At 41.7% G+C, this 21,874-nt stretch overlaps 1 protein-coding gene across 3 annotated transcripts in view; it reads left to right on the plus strand.

Moving 5' to 3' along the window:
• CTTNBP2 (cortactin binding protein 2) overlaps window positions 1-21,874 on the plus strand; it is a 118,396-nt gene that overhangs the window by 91,157 nt on the left and 5,365 nt on the right. Inside the window, exons 13-22 of one of the 3 annotated variants that reach the window (XM_053405901.1) lie at window positions 1,384-1,470; window positions 1,572-1,671; window positions 3,605-3,757; window positions 4,287-4,474; window positions 10,877-11,055; window positions 12,330-12,535; window positions 13,568-13,753; window positions 14,523-14,583; window positions 15,928-16,060; window positions 17,864-17,959. In XM_053405901.1, coding sequence (XP_053261876.1) covers window positions 1,384-1,470; window positions 1,572-1,671; window positions 3,605-3,757; window positions 4,287-4,474; window positions 10,877-11,055; window positions 12,330-12,535; window positions 13,568-13,753; window positions 14,523-14,583; window positions 15,928-16,060; window positions 17,864-17,959 — 1,389 coding nt within the window. Of the gene's footprint in view, window positions 1-1,383; window positions 1,471-1,571; window positions 1,672-3,604; window positions 3,758-4,286; window positions 4,475-10,876; window positions 11,056-12,329; window positions 12,536-13,567; window positions 13,754-14,522; window positions 14,584-15,927; window positions 16,061-17,863; window positions 17,960-21,874 lie in introns of those variants that run through there. The other 2 variants (XM_053405902.1, XM_053405903.1) reach the window with 2 other exon arrangements.

Here is a 21,874-nt window from a genome sequence, read left to right on the forward strand (position 1 = left end):
TCAGGAGTGGCAAGTTAGCCTTCAAAGGACATGGCTATTACAGTGGCAGAGAGCTAATTTAGTCCTCTTGGAATTCAATTTGTAAACTTATCTTCAGAACCCTTTACAGGTAGTTACGTTGCTAGGAAACTGAGACACGAGCGTTAGATTTCGTTCTGGGAATAGCAGCACAGGAAACGCAGAATACTTGAAAAGCCCTCCTCTGTAGTTATTCTATCCAGATACATAGATTTTTTTTAAAAAAACACACCAAATCGTGCTCAGAGTCCAAAGAATTGCACGGTTCATTCTGTGCAGCCAAGGGGATTCTCAAATAGCAGGACTGTGCGCCATTGCTTTTGACACTTGGTAAAACGTCACAGGGATCTACTGGTTAAAGGGGAGAAAGTACAAAAACTCTGCTGAGCATGACGAAGACCTTGGATGCACCCAAAGTAGCACTTTACATCATGGCATTTGATATTAATTGGCATTTTCTGTTTCAGGGGTAATAACTGACTGGTGTCTTTGTTAACATTCACTCCAGTTAATACATTATACAGTACAGTGGTACCCTGGTTTAAGAACAGCCCTGTTTACGAACGATTCGGTTTACAAACTCCGCAAAACCGGAAGTAGTGTCCCGGTTCGCGAACTTTACCTCGGTCTGCGAACGGAAGCTGAACGGTGGAAGGGCACCGGCAGCGGGGGCCTCATTAGGGAAAGCGTGCCTCGGTTTAAGGATGGTTTCAGTTTAAGAACGGACTGCGGTATGACTGTACCTCAGGGTACAGATGCTTCAGGTTACAGACGCCTCAGGTTACAGACTCCGATAACCCAGAAGTAGTACCTCTGGTTAAGAACTTTACCTCAGGATGAGAACAGAAATCGCGTGGCAGTGGCGCAGCGGCAGCGGGAGGCACCATTAGCTAAAGTGGTACCTCAGGTTAAGAATGGACCTCCGGAACGAGTTAAGTTCTTAACCCGAGGTACCACTGTACTAAGAATCAAAAGCATCATTATAGGGGCACTCATCCTTCCAGACTTGTGATGTAGGGATGGTAGAATGGTCCTTAATGCTTTTATGAAACCTGAATAGAAACAGAGCAATTAACTGTTATCATTTTATAAGCTGCTGGCTGTGAACATTTTTTCCCCGCATTGAAATGGGTACCAGGTGGCCACACGTGTTCTAATTACATTTTTCAAAATCTGTAAGGCTGCAATCCTACATACCAGGTTCTTGGGAGCAAAGTCCCTTTTAATTCAGTGGGACTTGCTTTTGAGTAGACATCTATGCGATTGCACTATAAGAAATGTCTAAAGAACAATAAACACCTCTTTTCATTCATTTTAAAACAGGCCTGTGAAAGTACATATAAATATTACTGTGTTTATCTATAGGTGGAACAGTACCGCAATATTATCTTCCATGGTCCGGAAGGAAGCTTGCAAGATTATGTGGCCTACCAAATAGCCCTCTGTATGAAGGTAAGAAGATAAAACTATACAACATTTTGGCAGGGGGCATGGAGGGTGGGTAGAAAGAGCCTATTACTCACCTTTGCTGAATTTGTGAACTTTTAACACAGCACAAGCAACTGGCTGCAGGATTCAGCTGTGAAATTGTCAAAGTGAAGATAGATTCTGATTTCTCTAAGGAGCAACTTGCAGAATTATTCATCAACAGCGGTAAGATGATTTTAATAAATCAGCGGAGGCTGGGATTAAAAACAAGAAGGCTTACTTTGAATGATGTTTACAAAGGAAATAGTACACCAAAGCACTTTGTGCACCCTGTGGCATATTTTTAATCTAACTTTTCAGAAACTCCAGAGACAAAAATTGATGTTGTGAAAAAGAGACAGAGCCTAAACTAAAGACAAAATTTAATACCAAGCTTTGAATAGTTTTATTTTATATCTCTCCTGACAGATGTGAGGATAGGTCTGGGATTTAAAAATGCTCCCCCCCCCTAAAAAATAGAATTATTATACATGATTTGGAAATATTTAATTCATATGAATAGCATAAAATGAAATGAAATGAAGGTAAATTAAAGTTGTTTTATAGGTATTATAAGGGATAGGCAGAATTCTCTCAATATTTCATTCCCATACTGAACCTCATGCGTCTACATCTCAGGATTCACCCAGAGTGTTTCCACCTCTAAATCATTCTTCACCAATGATTATAGGAATAACACTCCCAAGAGATTTACAGGCATCTCATACGTCTGTCTAGCACACAGGCAAAGGCAAACTTGAGCCTCCAGATGTTTTGAGACTACAATTCCCATCATGCCTGACCACTGGTCCTGTTAGCTAGGGATGGTGGGAGTTGTAGTCCCAAAACATCTGGAGGGCTGAGTTTGAGAAAGCCTGGTCTAGCAAAATGAAATAAAGAACAAATGATGATGACGTGACCCCCACCAAGTTCATCGCTGACTATTTTGATTGGGCTGGTCTAACAGTCTAATTTGTCTTTAACAAACAAGTGAAACTTTTTCAAAATAACTAAGTTAGCTGTTGCAGTTTAAAAGTTAGGTTTATAAGTGTCAGGTTTCAAGGAATCGGCTTCCTCCCCCCACCCTTCCGGCAGTAGATAAGCAGAACAAACTGAACGGAGTCTTCTTACCAGTTAGAATTCTTTAATAATCACAGCAAGGGATAACGAACGTCTCCCTTTAAGAATGGCAGTGTTTCCAATTAAGGCTACATACCTCCCCACCCATCCTTCTCAATCCATATCACCTCCATGTCCATATCACCTCCCTGAGCTTGAAGTTGCTTTGCTTTCTGTTCAGCAACCTTTTCAGCTCTCCTAGAACATGGGGAGGGGGGAAGGGGGATGCTGTCCAGCGACTGTGAATCTGTTAACCCTCTCTCTTCCAGTGTGTTTCTTCTCCTAGCTGCTCTTCATCCGGTATTTCCCAGCTTTTCCCTTCTGATCTATGCCCCTCTGCAAACCACTGTTCTAAATCTATACTGCCCTCCTGCTCCTGGTGAGATTCAGGGTCAGGGGGAGGAGGCGGCACCCACCATGGCTCCTCATTGTGGCCCCCCTCAGTACCGTCCCTGACTATAAGCAAAGTTGTCAAAAGTGTGCATCTGTTTTGCCAGACACAAAGGCTGGAGAGAGAAAACATATTTATTTAGTTAAGAGAGTTGAGAGGAGTCTAGCAGAGGCATCAGTTCCCATCAATCCGAGGTGGGCAGAACCCAGTATCCTGGTGGAGATGCACGTTGCCCCCTTCTCGGTCAATCGAACAATCATTTGGTAAGCAGAGAAAAACCGATAACCTCCCCTCTGCTGATCTGCGTAGGGAGGGGCTGTGTGCTTCTGTGTGTGAGAGAGAGGGGGCACTATTCTCACTTTTGGTTAGACCCCCCAACTGCTAGCATGTGGCCCTTGGAGAGATAGCCAACAGGGAATGTGGCCCTTGAGCCAAGGAAGGTTAGTCACCCCTTCCATGAGATATTTGGGGGGCAAAGGGGGTGTGGACAAAAGCAGCATCAAAGTTCCTACATGCTCTAGATATGTTCTTATTATGAAAAATGCATGTTGTAAATCGAGAGAGGGAGGCCTCTCTCTGCCAGCCACAATAAGCTCTTTGTATCCACAGGTTGCCTGCTCCCCGTGAAACAGCCTTCTGTAAACAACAGAACCATTGTAATTTTAGAGAATTTGGAAAAAGCGACATTATTGGAATTACTGGGGGAGTTTCTCCAACCCCTTGAAAACCGTGGCTCTGAGAACCCCTACACTATGAAGAAAGGTACAGAAATGTTTTTTTGTTTCTCTAGGGTTCACTATTATGGAAAACATACTTTTAAAGTATCTGAAGACGTGTGCATGCACACGAAAGCTCATACCAATAACAAACTTAGTTGGTCTCTAAGGTGCTACTGGAAGGAATTTTCTTTATTTTGTTTTAAAGAGCAGAGTTTTCTTTGGAAGTTTGCCCTTGACACAGGCTTAGCACAAACTCACAAACATCCCAGCCTGCACCTGACTCCTCGCTGATCTCTCTGCAGTGCATTGCACTGAGCTAAGCCATAGCCTTAGCAGGGCACCTGAACCCAGGCTCATGGATTAGCTCTCTCCAGACAAACCACAAGCTATAAGCAAGGTTCATGGTATGGTTTGAGGCTTAGCTCAGTACAGAATGACAGGGGAGTCGCATACAAACCCTGCCACAGTGATATGTAATCCATTTAAATGAGCTTTCATTTGGACTCTGTCACCTGGATGTTTTATTTTGAGTTTTTCTTCTCTTTTGGTTGTTTTGTTTTTGTTTTGTTTAGCCAATGGTGCATCTGAAGCTTATTACTTCCACGAGAATTGTTTTCTTATGGGGACCATTGCAAAATCTCGGCTTCAAGGCTCTGACCTGATGGTTCAGCAACATTTCCTCTGGGTTCAGCTAAGATGGGACGGAGAACCAATCCATGGCCTCCTGCAAAGGTTCTTAAGAAGGAAGGTTTTAAGCAAGGTAGGAGCATGCCTGCGTGAGTTTCAGGTCACTGTTCACTACAAAAGGTGTTCGGCGTTACTAGAACCAAATAAATTAATAAGAGAACTAAAGCTCTTCCATTTTGGAGGACAAAGAAGTGAGCGTTTGTATACCGCTCAATAAGTTCTGCGATTTAGTTTATGAATTGAGATGCAGTTAAACCTCTGTTGTTGAATGTAATTCGTTCCGGAAGTCCGTTCCGAAATATTCAACAACCGAGGCACGGCTTCCAGTTGGTTGCAAGAGTTTCCTGCACTCAAGCGGAAGCCACGTCAGATGTTCAGCTTCCAAAAAACATTCGAAAACCGGAGCATTTACTTCCAGGTTTTTGGCATTTGGGTGCTGAAAAGATTGAAAACAGAGCCATTCGGGAGCCGAGGTTTGACTGTATATATTTATAAATACACAGATGGAACTTCATCATCATTCCTACGTACCAGCAACAAACCAGTAACTTTCATGCATAAGCCTTTCTTAAATCAAATTGCAGAATTGCTTTTGAGAGGTCTTGGCTTATTGGTAGTCAATTACATCACCAATACGTGTGACGGAGGCATTTTCTGTCTGCTGTAACTGCTACCATTTAAGACTTCAATAGAGGTGTAGTGTGTATTGGATGTGTTTTATGTATTATTTAAGTTAAATGTTATTAGTAATACGTAAACTGATCTTAATTGATGTATAATTAAAAAAGAAAAAAGAAAATCCACCCAGCTGTACTGCAGCAGTGTTGAGTTGTTGCCTGGTTATAAGCTCTTACCCTTCAGGTTTGTCACAGACACATAAGGGATGGAAACCACTTCAGGTCGGTTTTTAAAAGCAGTGACACCTCTACACACTACACATATTACAACATAAACACACCAAACACACCCTTGACACTAACTTCTGATTCTTTTCATTGTGCTATTTTACATTTGTTAACCTATACACATTTCATTATTATTAATTTCCATTTCTTCCAATTGGTTTTATTATATACTTTCTTTATATTTCATGATTCATTCTTCGTCTGCCCAGAGGTTAGCATTATCACAGTAATTTCTATTATATTCTTCAAAAGTTATTCAATCTTTATTAACTTTTTGTATTGAGTTTCTTCTTATTCTTCCTTTCATCTTTGCGAGTTGTAGATCTTCAATCATTCTCATTTGCCAGTCTGTTTTGGTGGGGATGTTGTCACTTTTCAAATTAGAATTAGAATCCTAGCCGCTGTGGTTGGAGTGTAAAAGAATAAGAAAATTTTCGGATATCATATATAATGAAATTAAGAAGATTCTTAAATTTTCATTCCGCAAAAAACCTGAAGCCTCCTCCTCCTCCTCCTCCTCCTCCTCCTCCTCCTTCTTCTTCTTCTCCTTCTCCTTCTCCTCCTCCTCCTCCTCCTCCTCCTCTGATTGTAGGTCTCCTGGCAGCATGGAGAGCTTCAAATCCTAGTTAGCAATGGATGGTTTATCATCCTACTCCCTTTGAAATGAAGTCATAAATCATTGCTGCTTAGTGAAACTGGTGTTTGTCAGGAGCTAGCTTTAAGTGATTTTTCTTGAGCCCGTGGTGGCGGAGAGCTGATCTCGAGAATATATGGCAGAGAGAAATTTAGCAGGTGTGACTTCTTCCGCAAGCAGCACCTGAGAGACAGTTCTTTGACAGTTCTTCTAGGAGACCCAGAAGCCAACTTGGATTAAGAGATTGAAACCTCAAGGATGTGAGCCCATTGTAAATGAAAGCAAGCTATACATTGCTGCTTTGATATTTAGATATGTTGGGTTTGTTGTGTTCTTTCCACGTTCAAGGCACACCACATACATCATCACAGTAATATTTGTATAAGGTATACTGTAGTCTATAGAGCTATAGTTGCACAGTAGTTAGTGAGGTCACTGAAATTTTTGTATTTTGACTCTCAAAAATACAGTCGTACCTTGGAAGTCGAATGGAATCCATTCCGGAAATCCGTTCAACTTCCAAAACGTTCAAAAACCAAATTGCAGCTTCTGATCGGCTGCAGGATGCTCCTGCAGCCAATCAGAAGTCATGGAAGCCCCATCGGACATTTGGGTTCCAAAAGAACGTTTGCAAACTGGAACAGTCACTTCCAGGTTTGTGCCATTCAGGAGCCAAAACATCCGAGTTCCAGGGCGTTTGGGATCCAAGGTACGACTGTACAACATCCAGGACTCATAATGTCTGTCTCAATAGAAGATGAACATTGCAGTGTTATAATTCTTCTTGGGCTTGGATTTTTATTTGAGCTAAAAAAGATCTCAGCTTCTTCCACCCCACACATCAACCCAGTTCTCTTCCAGCCTCCTCTTCCCTTTCCTTCCTCTTCCCTAAACTACCTTCTTCTGCTGTTCCAGCGGGAGATAGGTCGAATAATGAACCAAGCAAGAGATTCATAAGGTATCAGGTAATCATGATGAAATTCCTCCCTCCCACTTGGTGCTTATGAAACAGCAGCAACCATGTAAAAAACAACAGGGAGGGAAGGGGAGTTCTGGGGCTTTTAGTGCATTCCTAGAAAAGGTTCATATTGGAGCCAAGTTTTATCTTGGGATTTTTGGAGAAAGCTCATGAAAGGTGTGCTTTCTGTGATGAACTTCCAGAGAGCACTCATCACCCGTAATAGCTGCCACTCCACATATGAACTGAAACAGCAAAGTATTGTGGTAGTATTCAATGTTGGTTTGGAAGTGCAAAACATTTCCCTGTGGTGAGAGCAAGATGAATATATAGTGGAATCTTATATGTCTATGCAGAAGCAAGTCTCGTTGAGTTCGATGGGATTTTCTCCCAGATAAGTAGGTATAGGATTGCAGATTTACATTATTCAAAATGAGCCAATAATGTATACAGGGTGGTGAATTAGGGTTACCTTGGTACAGAAGTCTGTGCATTTTATACTAATATATACACAACCCTCATCGTGATATTCCCTTTTAAAATTAATTTCAATTAAATGTCCACAACAGGACTATGAAAGCAGCGCTGTAAAAAACAAAACAAAATGGTATCTTTCCACAGCTGGTCTGACTGCACACCAGAAAGCCCTGCTTCTAATGAGATTAGGAAGAACATGAGTTATTTCTTATGAAAGGATTTCCTTTTTAGCTCTTGCCTCAAAACAAGGCATTATCCCTTAACTGAATACTTGTGTATGGTTCTTCTGTCATTTCCAGATCTCTGCCTCTATCTTTGTTAAATGCCTGGAGTGCTCCCCGTTGTCTACAAGTGTTTTTTAATTGAAAACGAGCAAAATGGAAGCAAGGGCATAAATGCGCCGAAATAGCTTCAGCAAATGAGCAAACCAGCACAATGAGAACTGAAGGAATAATTTGAAATTTGAAGTCATTGATAGCAGTAGGCCTCCGCTGTGCGAGAGAGCCATAGTACTTGGCCCTTTCTTTATACAGTTGTTATAAAACAAGAGAGCCCTCTTTTTTGTGAGAGGTGCAAGATTATTTACACGGAAACAAAACAAAACTCTGGGTGCATGTTTTTTCTTTTTTTATAATAATATTTATTAGCATTTTCATTTTCAACGAACGCCATACAATTTTTACATTTCTTATCATCACCTATATTTTGACTCTCTTGAGTTGTCAACTTACCCCCATCCCTCTAAACTGACTTTCTAGCTTCCAATCATAATTTCATCCACATTTCTCATTTCCCCTATCTGCTTTTCTTTTTGCTTTCATATTCCTTTTAATTGTAAACAAGCTTCTACTTTTGACTAGCAAACCTTTAAATCAGTCCTGTTAGTGTTGTTAAATGTTTACAATGCTCTTTCAAATACGTAATAAATTTACTCCAGTCTTTTTCAAACCGTTGGTCTCACTGGTCTCAGATTTTCCTGGACCGTTTTGCCAGTTCTACATATTCAATCATCTTATTTTGCCATTCCTCTACTGTCGGAATTTCTTGCTGCTTCCATTTCCAGGCTAAAAGAATCCGTGCTGCTGTTGTAGCGTATAAAAATAGAGTATAGTCTTTCTTGGGAATCTCTTCTCCCAGAATACCTAGCAAGAAAGCTTCTGTTTTCTTATGAAAAGTGTTCTTAAACACTTTCTTAAGTTCATTATAAATCATATCCCAGTATGCTTTCACTTGGGACAAGTCCAACTATCTGTCTTCTTTGGCGATCACTTGTAGCCAAGTAAGATTGTCTTCCATAAACGTAGTTTTAACAGTGGTTTTGGAAGACACCTGTGCGTGAATTTGTTTTTTGTGTGTAGATCAGTGCATACTGACCAATGCACAGTCTTCACAGTAAGACTCCTTTCCGATAGCATGAGTATCACAATGACCGGTAGATTCTTATCAGCTGCAGCCTTCATAGCTGTTGTAACATACCGCTTATTGCCCGCCTGTTCTGCCATTGAGAACTTTTTGGATCATCCTTTGTCTAGCTCCTCCCCTTTGACCTTACCGCCTTGGGTGACCCTGCTGGGAGCATGAGATTCCTGATGGCTTTGCTCACAAGGGTCATAGGAACGTGCAAGCCCACTCACCATGACAAGGTGATGATCCAGTGAATGAGTTCTCCATCAGTAGACCGTAATGGGCTCATTTGGTGGTGAAATAGTGCCCAATGTCTGCATCTAGGGCCCCTTAGCAATGCTACCACAATGGCATTGTGGGAAATTGAAATGATGAATAGACTTAAAGCACTGCTGACAGGACTGATGCATTTTCGCCTTCCCAGATCGAGACTTTTCACCACCAATGTGCCGGTCGGAACTTGTGCCCAGGTAGCATTAAATGTTAATTGGGAGAAAAGTTACAGTCCCAGAGGCTTCATTTGTTCCTTTGTAACATTAGATGTGCAGCAGTCATATTCCCCAAGCTTGTCCTGGCAAGATGGCTTAAGCAAGAGCATCTGCACACTGCTGGCAACACTGCTATATGTAATGTTATGCCTTGTTCTTGCTATATGTAATGTTATGCCTTGTTCCCTCTTGAGGTGGTGATGATATGCCAGTTGAAGGCAGAGTGCATAGCCAATATCTCTGGAATGCTTCTACTGGGACTTAAGTGTGAATGCTTCGTATAGAATTAGGCTTTATTCATCTATTGGGATGTTCTTCTTTAAAAAAAAGCCCCATTAAAATGTACAAGTGTACAACCCTTGTCCGTTATTATAGGGTTTGTTCAAGAAATCAGTTGATGTTACTACCACTGGAAGGGCGAAATAAAACCCTCCATAGTTTCAAATATTAAAATTTTGGTTCATATTAGAAGCTGGAGCATCCTACTGACTTTTCATCTTCTAGTTTACATTTAGATGTGCTTTGGAGTTTCTGGCCATTGCCTGTGTTGTTTCAAAAGAACTCAAATGTTTTCATCTTTCCGAGTTTGGAAATAATTCACACATGCCTGTACACCATTTGATATCTTATTGCTTGGTCACTCAACACAATGACTTTCTTTTCCCCCATCTTATTTCCTCCCAAACATTGCATACAACAACACATATATGTGCAGACACCCACACACCCACACCCACACACAAAATGATAATAATGAAAGTAAATATTTTTTCCCCTTTTATCTTCCAAAATCTTTTCTTCAACTTTGACTTCCTGTCAAATCCCTTTGCATATATTTTATCTTACATTTGAATGTACACAAAACAATAAACCTTTCTATATAATTTTTCTAATACATTCTGAAAACATAATAAATCCTTAATTGTTATCCACCTCCTTTTAGTTCCTTTATCACTCGAATGCTAGCATGGAGTCAAAACTATTATTGTATTTTTGAACATATCTTCTATAACCATCCCATTTTCCCACAAATTTTTGCTTTGAGTTTCCTCTGAGTTTACTAGTCAAATGAGCTGTCTCCACCAATTCCTGTAATTTGATTTGCCAATCTGTTATTTTTGGAGCCTCGTGATCTTTCCATCCCTTGGCCGCTGCGGTTGCATACAAGAATACCTCTCTTAGATTTTTTGGGATCTCTTTATCTATAATACTTAATAGAAATGCCTCCGGTTTTTTAGTAAAAGTTTTTAGTAAAAGAACTCAAATGTTTTCATCTTTCCGAGTTTGGAAATAATTCACACATGCCTGTACACCATTTGATATCTTATTGCTTGGTCACTCAACACTATGACTTTCAGCCATGAAAGCACCATTGAAAAGCACTTGTATTTATGGTGATGAGAAGTGAGAAGGACAGGTGTATTGGTGGTATTTGATCCATGGTGGGTTTTTCACACGAGCAGTGACTGCTTGATGCTGCGGTTATCAAGGAATGAGCATGCAGGTGTTCGTTTTAGTGAAACCTACTGCTTAGGTACAGCATGTTGCGTTGTGAAGTTGCTTTCCTTCTTCAAAGAGGTCCAAAACCAATCATCTGCTCTCTCTCCAGTTCAAAGGAAAAATGCCTCCTCCGTGTGATCCAGTGTGCAAGATCATAGATTGGATTCTCGCAGTCTGGCACCAACTCAATTCATGTTTATCACGGCTTGGTGCACCTGAAGCACTTGTTGGACCGAAGCATTTTCTGTCTTGTCCGGTGGTGCCTGGTCACAGCCACACAACAGTGAAGTAAGTCTTGTCGTTTAATCTTCATTCATGATACAGTGCAGCAGTGACATCCTTAAAATACTTACTTCTCCAGTACATCACTGTAATCTGTCCTAGCACCACTAATTCAAATTTATAGAGTTTCCCAATCTTTCTCCCATGGCTATACTCTTTCTAATTTTGTGTTACACCGTGCCTTCTCGGCAGCCATTTTGCGACTGGCACCCACAGCTCTTTCTCAAAATTCAAAATGTACCTGCTGCTTCAAAAAGGTTGGCAAGCCCTGATGTACTGCTTAATTACATTCATGTACAACACACAGCAGAATAACTTCTTTCTTTTTTTAAAAAAAATAGTTGCAGTACCACTGTGTAGACATGTACTTGGTTACAGATGCTGTATTTATTATTCTTATACTTATTATTTCATTCCGACAATCATGATGGTGCTATGATGTAAATGAGTTCCTTAAATGCTCATGGGTATTTTCTCACTTTTTTTATTAAAGCTGGCAAACTCTTTGGTTAGTTAGTTTTTTGATATAACATATCAGGAATATATAAGGAGTTGCAAAGCATGCAATGGCAGTAGTAGGGGAAAGTAATTGTGTGCTTCACAACTGCAGTAATACACACTGGGCCTCCATTAGACTATTAAATCCAGGGGCTAAAATTACATTTTATGTCTTTGATTATGATTGCATGACACACTTGCCACATAGAAAGGGAGGTTCAAGTTCTTGGAAGTGCTTGTACAGCCCAAGTACAATTGTACCTTGGTTCTCGAACGCCTTGGTTCTCGGACGTTTTGGCTCCCAAACGCTGTAAACCTGGAAGTGAGTGTTCCAGTTTGCAAATGTTTTTCGGAAGCCAGACATCCAACGTGGCTCCCATGGCTTCCAATTGAGTGCAGGAAGCTCCTGCAGCCAATCGGAAGCCGCGCCTTGGTTTTCAAACCGTTTTGGGAGTCAAACGGATTCCCAGAATGGATTAAGTTCAACAACCAAGGTACGACTGTATAAGACAGCAATGGTTTGCTGTCCAGGTGTCTTTCTCAGGATTTGTAGGAGCTCTCTGTGGTCTCAGGAACAGCTATTTTATATCACCTGATTTTTTTTTACCAACATGCAAGGGACTGAATATAGGATCTTCTGAACTCAAAGCATGCATTCTGCCTCTAAGCTATTGCCCCATACCAGAAGAGGGAATTTCAACAGCTTCTCATGCTAGGATGAAAAAAGCTGTAGCTACAATGTTCATGCCTTAGTGCTATTTCTTTTCCCTCTGTACTCAAAGGTGGATGTCCAAGTTATGGAATTCTGTCATTGCTCCCCGGGTTCAAGAAGCAATTCTCTCCAGAGCTTCTCTGAAAAGACCATCCACACTGGGACAGATGGCAGTCAAGAAAAGTCCGAGCCAAGGGCAACAGGCTGTGGTGAAAGCTGCGCTCAGCATCCTCTTAAATAAAGCTGTTCTGCATGGATGTCCTCTTCCCAGAGCAGGTGGGAAATAGTAAACGGGTTGATTGCTAGACTTAAAAGTCCAGGAAGGAAACTGAAGGCTATAACCCAGCAATCCTAGAAGACATTGATAGCACCCACTAACTACTGCATCTCAGGCATGGTTTCAAGAAACATGTTTTGGAGTGATCAGAATATCTTAAGCAAGTCAAAAGCAAACTGCTCTTGCTTGCCTGTCTGATTTGGGGAAAATTCATTCTTGACCACAAAACTATGAAGATCACTGATCATGTAATGTTAAACTAAAGTTGAGGGAGACATTTCTCCATGAGTTCATCTCTCGGCACTGTTATGTTGTGAACTGCCCTGAGGTCTACAGATGAAGAGTGGTATATATTTATATTATTATTATTATTATTATTATTATTATTATTATTATTAGCTACAGCCACATAGGTGTGGTCAATTGCATGGGTCTTTCCCATGGAGTTTGAGCACTAGATATTTTTATTTTGCAAGGAGTCTGACGTGTTCACAGATGTAGATAAATTCTCAATTTTTTTCTTATTTTTGTTGTGGCCAAGTGTTTGAGTATATTGCTCATAGTTCCCTTTATTGGTCCAGGCACTGCAGCTTTCTCCTTTCTGGCTACGAGGGCCTGAATCTCTATTTTTGCATTCATCTCTTCTCTTTCTCTCTCATGCAATCATCACACACACGGTTTCTGCCCCTGGTGCTTCCTGTGTCATTTGCTTGTGTGTTTCTTTGTGAAACCAAAGGTAGTTCATTTTTACATTGGGGCCCGTGATTTATTTCTGGTTGAGCAATTAGGTAGCCCACGATTGTAAGAGATCTAGTGCTTACTGCTGAGCCCACAAAACCAATCAGTTAAGTCTCAAAAACCTATAATATTTCATTGTTCGACCTCTTTATTCATCCTTGCAATCACAGCAAATCTTCCAGTTCCATAAAACCATGGTGGTTTTTTTAAAAAAAGCTCTGCATTCGGCATCACATTATAATATTTCAGGTCTTGAATTATCACCACGGCTTATTTTGTTCTCAATATTTCAGAGCTGGATCGGTACATTGCTGATTTCAAAGGAGGAAACTTCCCCCTCTCTATGGTGTCAAACTACAAGAATTGCCCCAAGAAAAGAGGAGAAAGCATCGCTTGGAGAAAAGTGAGCACCAGTCCTCGTAAGAAATCAGGCCACTTGTCAGCCCAGTCCTGGAGTAGGAAAGAGGAGAATGCAGAAGGTAATGGCTAATGGGAATGAAAGGCCCTGGGAATAATAGACCTCATAGGAACTGCAGAGATGGGCCAGGAAATTCTGTTTAATGTGAACGTTCTGTCCTTTAACTGTTCAGTCAAGGCTCTTTCATTTCTGAGTTGTTGTTGTTGTTGTTGTTGTTGTTCTTTACCAACGATATGCATAATCCACTCACCACTGCTGAAGAGCAACTTCTCTTTAACCCTGCTAAAACAGATACAGTGGACGCTCAGGTTGCAAATGTGATCTGTGCAGGATGCATGTTCGCAACCCACAGCGTTCACAACCTGCAGCAGCACGTCTGCACACACGCGGGTTGCGATTCGGCGCTTCTGCGCATGCACGACCCCCGAAACCCGGAAGTAACCCGTTCTAGTACTTCCGTGTTTCGGTGGTACGTAACACAAAAAAACGCAACCTGAAGCGGCTGTAACCTGAGGTATGACTGTACAGTGGTACCTCGGGTTACAGATGCTTTAGGTTACAGACTCCGATAACCCAGAAATAGTACCTCAGGTTAAGAACTTTGCTTCAGGATGAGAACACAAATCGCGTGGCGGCAGCAGCGGGAGGCCCCATTAGCTAAAGTTGTACCTCAGGTTAAGAACAGTTTCAGGTTAAGAACGGATCTCCGAAACAAATTCAGTTCTTAACCTGAGGTACCACTGTACAGGATTGGCACCATTGGTGCTTCATGGATTACTCCCACCGACTGTATGTGTGTGTCAATGCTTCTCATCCTTCGTCTTGTGTAGGTGTCAAGTCAAAGAACATATTGCAGGAAAATGGGAACAAAATGGCTTCTCTAACAAAAAAGTAAGTTGCTTTTGGAGGGGGACTGGAAAATTATTAGGCAATGATAAAACTAAATAACCAAATTCTGTAATAATCTAGTACTGTACATTTTTATATGGCTTTGTCCCGGTCTGTTTTCTAGGAAATTTTAGATAATTGTTTGCCCTGGGGTCAGTAAGCCTGTCGTGTGAGATGAGGAGAGCATCATTGCCCTCCCCTCCCCCAACTACAAAGGAAATGGGACAATATGCAGACAATAATATTCACCTTAAATTACTCTGGCTGGATGCCGTAGCCAAAATATCAAACCACGTGCAGATGGCAAACACAAAGCTGCCAATTCACAACCTGCCAAAATGCCACAAAGGTTGGAAAGCACAAGTCCTGAAGAACTGCAGGTTCTTTGCTGCCGGTTGTCACAGCCTCAACATGTTTTGTTAAAAAGATAAAAGTGGTTGAGAGCAATGTGCAGGGTTGGTGCACCCATGAGGCAAGGTGAGGCAACTGCTTCAGGTCGCAAGGGTCCACCAGGGCAGCAGATCCCAATGTCAATCTTTCTCCCTTGTTCCTGATGTTCCTGATCATCCATCACCCCATTTTTCCTGAATGGGAGGGAGGTGCCTCAGGTATCAAAATGTCTTGAGCTGATCCTGGCAATGTGCATGTGAGTGCTATTGGACACATGCCTGGTCTTCAGGAACATTCTATGACGTTCCTGGCTTATACGAAACAGAACAGCCTACCCACTTGCTTTCGAATAGTTCACAGGAATGAATTCCCATCTGTTTTAGTTTGCAGAATGGCAGTCCTTAAAACAGTGTGATACTTTCTAAAAATTCTGCTGTCCATTCTATATACTGTTGAGCAAATGGTCAAAGGCACAGATTAACTGAATGAGACTCAAGTCAAGTTTAGTTTTACTTCTCCAGAGGATTTGCAGCTTTGGGAGAACACTTTACATATATACATTATCTGTTGTTTCAACAGATTGTGACTCACTCCTATGTAAATGTTTGAAATGCCTCTGTTAAAAAAATATTGTGCTTGCATTTATGTTTGATGATATGAAAGGTCTGTCTGCAGTGTTTAATGGTTGCCATCGTTTAATGTTGCATGTGTGAACTTGCTCGCACGTTATACTAGAAAAGGCCATTTCTCCCTTGTAGATTAGTAAGGAAATGCCCATGTAGCAGGGAAGGTTAATTAAACCACTCATAGAAGTAATATTCAATCCAGATATATTTTGAGTAGACCCTAAACTCTCAATTTTGAAATCTCACCTTTCCTAGGCAACAGTGTCAAGAATGATTTTTTTTTAATGAACTTGTAGAATAAATTAAATTGGCTTTTGTTTTGTTTTCTTAGACGTCTAGAAGATGACCCACTAAGTGTGTTAAACCTGGAGCAGAGGCTATCAGTTGGTTCTGATGATGAAGTAGACCTTGTGCAGGAGCTTCAGAGCATATGTTTAAGCAAATCAGAATCAGACATAAGCAAGGTAACTGCAGTCGACATCTCTTCACAATGTAATCAGCCTGTCCGTTTCCTCTGGTTCCATCCATGCTTCATTCCAGCACGTCACAGTTTTCTCCCATTCTCAGGAAAACATTCATAGACTTATCCATCTCTCTAAGTGCCTTCCTTTTCTGTTTCTGTTGTCTCCAAACTCCTTCAGTCGACTGCTTACTCCCACTTTTCATTTATTTATTCCATTTCAAAATTTTAAAATGCTTATAATTACATAAATAAAAAATAAGTCTGGGTTTAAATAGAACACCGGCAGAATTACAATTTCAAAATGTCTGCAAAATGGCTTATTCTCACTTCTTTCTCCTCCAACTCCTCTCCTGCTCTCTATTTAAAGTGCCCTCAGCAGATGATTTCCTCATGGGCAAATTCAGGGGTCTCTGTCCTATCTTGCCAGATTCCCTTCTTGCCCTAGTTTCTGTCCTCAACTGGATCTCTTCCTGCCTGACCAATCTCTCATTTCTCGGTTCCCTGTTTCCATAAGAATCTGTCTCAGTGATATATTGTTGTTCCCAATCCTAGGTTATTCCGTCAGATCCCATGGTTTTCATATTGCCTATATGCTGGTACCCAGTTTTGTCTCCCTATCCCAGACCAAGATCCCCCTCCATTCATTCCTCAGTTCTTAAGTACTTCTCTGACATTGCTGCTTATATGTTCCATCGCCTTCTCAAACTCATTCCTTTGTTTCCTTTCCTCATATACTCTGTATTAGAGGTTTGCATCTCTGTGTCCATTGAGAATATCACCACCTTCCTCAGTGGATAGCCACCTCTCTTCCACACTGCCACCCAGTCAATTCAATTTCACCTGTTTTAACATTGTAAAAATGCAGCCTTTCTTTTCTGCTTTGTCAGCAAATATTCTGATTTGTGGTCTTGTCATCTCCCATTCTGAAAGCTGCAACCTTCTCTCCCCTCTTCCTACACCCACCCTATACCAATGCTCTACCACCAAACAAGTCATCTGTTTTATTGCTCAGACCACCTGACAGCTGTCCTTAATTCCTACACCGTCTTTCAGCCTGGGATCCATCACAAAATCCTCATCTGTACTTTCAAAGTTCCCTGTGGCTTTGCATCCTCTTATCCTGGTGCATCCCAATACTCCTGCTGGTGTTCAGGTCCATCATCTGTCTGAACATCTCCTTCCCTTTCCCTTTCTCACCCTGTCCCTTATGTCCGAAACTTGTTTTCAAAAATGGCTGCAAGTTGTTGCCTCTCTCTCTCCTTGAAACTCACATTTTCCATGAAGTTTTTGGTGCATGCCCTTATTTATTTGTACAGATATTTATAGACCACTATTTCATAGTGGAGTAACTCATTATGTAGAAGTTCCATCATCATATGGAAAGTTACCTTGCCGCCTCCAATAATGTCCAGTTGGTGTCATGTAGACATTATTGGATGTACCGTGGTGCTGCATAAGTTGTATCTAATCACAGAAGACATAGTGTGTAGACTGCAGCTTGGCAACACTCTTTTCAACTCTGAAAACCTTTATAATATGTTTACAGAGTGTATTACCAAGGTTTAAGAGGTTTACCAAAGCAGATTAACAATGTTACACAGAGCATTTCTTAAAAACATATATCAGTTTTTGTATATGCGAGGGAGATTTCCCTCTGACTTCATAATCTTATCTCTGTTGTCGCTATCAGTCTGTTGATCATGGGAAGCTAGTGTAGACTTAACGAGGGGTATAGGCGTGTCCCTATTTTGACTTCTAACACTTGACTTTTTCCATCCCTCCTTCCTCACCAAACCTTATACAGATAGTAGATTCAAAGGATGAGCTGGTGATGATGATTAATGCTTCTCAGAAGGATCCTGTATTTTCAGCAAAGGCCAAAACTTCAGCATCACAGCAGGTTTGTGACGAGTTGTGATAACGTGGCATAATGATGTCTTCGTATGTCCGTAACCTAAGCCTAGAGTTGTTTGTTAGATTCAGGGCATACTGAGCACAATCACTGCATGGTTGCCAAGGCTCTTGATATTGTGTTGTCCTTGTGGAAGTGAAGTTTCACCATGAGAGAAGGCAGAGAACGACAGAGACAGGCACAAGATGGGCAAGGGAGACTAATGCGCATGAAATATGAGCACAAAGGTGGGGGGAGAGAGAGAGAGAGAGAGAGAATGAATCAGATATGCAGGCTAGACATTATCCTATGGACCACTGGTTGCCATGGGAAGATGTTAAAATATTTTAGATTTTTGAAAACAAAAATCAGAAGAGGTGTTGTGTTTGACAACTCCATTGTCCAGAAATTCTACTTTGCTTTTGCATTTGCGTTACAGTTTTATTTTTGTTGAGCTACCTGGTCATTTACAGAAGTAGTGAATACATACTTATGCATTTATTTAAAGCGTTTTTACCCTGCTCTTCAGCAAATAAGGCTCTCAGAGCATCTTACAAGATCAGAGAGAAGATAGTCCTTGTCTTCAGGATGATAAAAACACCACACACTTGGAAAAGGGGATGGCAAGGGAGGAGGAGGAGAATGGCAAGCTCAGACAGTTAAAACATATATCAATGACTATGTGGGATGAGAATAGTTCCAGATGACTAATGAAATGGCTGCTGCTAGGGAGAACCAAAGGCAGCTGGCATCTCAACGGAGGCAACAGCCTTGCTTCATCCCCCCCTCTCTCTCTCTGCTGTGCAGCTTGATAGAATTATACAACTTTTTACTGTGGCTATTTATCATTTATGAAGAACTTCCAGTGTGCACAGGATTTCAAAGTCTCTTGCTTTATTCATATAAACATCCTCCGAAGTAAGGAGAAAAATTAAAAATTGAGCCCTGCAAATGGGACGTGTCGCCCAAAGGACCCAGCAAGAATAGATCCTTGCCCCAGTCGGACGTGCTGTCTCCAGTTAAGCGTTTTAGGTTGCAATCCCATATTTACTTATTTAAGAACCGTGGAAGCCAGTTGGGCTTTCTTCTGTGTACAGGTTCATACTGTTGTTCTCCTACAGTGCACAAACAGAAGTGGTAAGCTATCAAAGACACATCGTGGAAAAACCCCCAAAATTGTTGCTTACTCCCCTCTGCGCAATTTGAAAATCTTTGTGGTTTCCCAGCCTGTTGATGCTCAGTATCATGGATGAGGGGCAAAGTTTCTTAAACGTCTGGCAACCAGGTTGGGGGCATTGAAAGAGCATATTTATTTGTTTTATTTTCCTAATTTATGAATATTATTTCACACGAGTCTCAAGGCTATTCGCAAACGTGCCGTAACACAGCTTGCCATACGGAAACCCGACAAAAGATAGGTTTATTTAACCTTTTCCTTCAGGTGGAAAAGCGTGTTTAAACAAAAATGTCTTCCATCCCTTCTTGAACATACAGACAGCGTGTGCCTGTTGTATCTGAACAGGAATTCTAAGGGGGTAAAGTGCTCAGTCGGTCTAATGGAAGATTTCCCCACAGTAAAGTGGTACAAAGGATTACCATTTACAGTGGTGCCTCGCAAGACGAAAAGAATCCGTTCCGCGAGTCTCTTCGTCTTGCGGTTTTTTCGTCTTGCGAAGCAAGCCCATTAGCGGCTTAGCGGATTAGTGCTATTAGCGGCTTAGCGGGCTTAGCGGATCAGCTGTTAAGCGGCTTAGCGGATCAGCTGATAAGCGGCTTAGCGACTTAGCGGCTTGGGAAAAAGGGGGGGGAGAAAAAAAACCCTGCAGGAACTCGCAAGACATTTTCGTCTTGCGAAGCAAGCCCATAGGAAATTCGTTTTGCGAAGCACCTCCAAAACGGAAAACCCTTTCGTCTAGCGGGTTTTCCATCTTGCGAGGCATTCGTCTTGCGGGGCACCACTGTAGTGGCAGAATAAAAAAGAAGTACCCAGCCAGGTGGGCAGAGTATAAATAATAAAATTATTATTATTACTTATAGCAAAAGGGATGCCATAAGAGATACTTGGTGACCAGCTGGAGGCCTGGTTCACGCTGAGGAGGCCAGGGGGGGAATTGTGTCTGGACTATACCATATCAGATTACAGTGGAAGTGGTCATATGACTGATATTTTAAAATCTATTCTTGTACAGCTGTACCTTGGAAGTCAAACGGATTTCCGGAACGTTCGGAAACCAAAGCGCGGCTTCTGATTGGATGCAGGAAGCTCCTGTAGCCAATCAGAAGCTGCAGAAGCCCCGTCGGATGTTTGGCTTCCAAAAAATGTTCGCAAACTGGAACAGTCACTTCTGGGTTTGTGGCATTCCAGAACCAAAACATTTGGGAATTAAGCTGTTCCAAAATGAAGATACAGCTGTACTTGCATGTTATTGGGGGTTGGGATTTACATCATCAGGGGAAGCCCCTTGCAAGGACTTCCATTTGCACCATGGTGCTTAAATCCATCTCTACACTGCCCCATGCACCACCCAATTGACTTGGGGTAAGTGGTCATAAAACCCCCAGAACAGCACACAGGGCAGGGAGAGCGGGAATCAATCTCTCTGGCAACCTGGAATGCTCGTGCAGACAGAAAAATTTGAAGAGCACAACACAGCACTGTATAAATCTTTTTGACTTTTCCCCCATTGCCACATTTTCAGCAGGATATGAACAGAGGCCTAGGGAGTGGGTGGGCTGTATTGAATTGGTGGGTGGGCTGAGTGAATTGCTGAGCTATTAACGCGAGTGAAACCTCCCTCGACAAATGTGGCATTCTTCACCCCTATTGCTGTGTACTTTTAGCACTGGGGATTGTGTGTACTTGTTTGTGTGTTGCTATCCCATACTGATTTGTGACTTGCCTTTCAGTGGTATAATAATCAGAATGAAGTACTTTCACTTGCATTTGAAATGAGCCCCATGCCCTAGAAGATTTTTTTTTCTTTAAAAAAAAAATTGTGACACCCACACAAAACACAGCCCACTCTGAGGAAAAATAATTGAGAAACTCAGACTAGCCAGCACTAGGATGAGAGAGCATTTGGCTTTAGCCATTCATGAGCGGGCCCAGAGACCATGAACCCTCCAGATGGTTTGCCGTTACCATGGAAACTCAAAAACACAGAGGTAGTGGCTGACTAAAATGGTACCCAGGGGGGAGGGTTGCTTGGAAGTGACAATTAGAAATGTTCAGTTGCTTAAAAGAATTCCCCCCCCCCTTCCTCTGAGTTGGTAGAGGCTGTTGCCTTCTTAGCATGTGAAATAGGAAAGAGGAAAGAAGGTCTGCAAAGCATCTCAGAATGTATACACAGATAATCACATGGAGGCCTGTCCAGGAACATCACTTGTGATGAGTTTGTACAGCAGCCTGTATGCTTTCTCCCAGTAGGAAAGTGGCAGCTACCTGGAGAGGGTGGGAGTTAGATATTTAAGCAGACCAAATGACAGTAGAGCATGAGACTCTTCACCTCAGGGTCGTGGCTTCTTGCCCCACGTTGGGTGAGGACTAGATGACCCTCGCAGTCCCTTCCAAAATTATGATCTGTCCACAAAGCTGTAGCTGCACTGCACAGCAAGGGTGTAGGGTGGATGATCGCCAAAGGCCCTTCCAACTAGCTCTATACGTGTGTCCAAAACAATGTTTGCAATTCAGTTTAAAAATAATAATAATTCACAGGTCTATGCATATATGTGCCTTTAGGTCGGCATAAGTTTTATTGGACCCTACTGATTCAGTCAGTCACTGTTGGGGAATATATATATATATATATATATATATATATATATATATATAACATTTAGGTGCCTCCACAATGCTTGGAAAGTTGAAGCTTGCTATATACAGTGGTACCTCTGGTTGCGAATGGGATCCATTCCGGAGGCCCG

Source organism: Podarcis raffonei, chromosome 10 (assembly GCF_027172205.1).
Source record: "Podarcis raffonei isolate rPodRaf1 chromosome 10, rPodRaf1.pri, whole genome shotgun sequence".
NCBI lineage: Eukaryota > Metazoa > Chordata > Lepidosauria > Squamata > Lacertidae > Podarcis > Podarcis raffonei.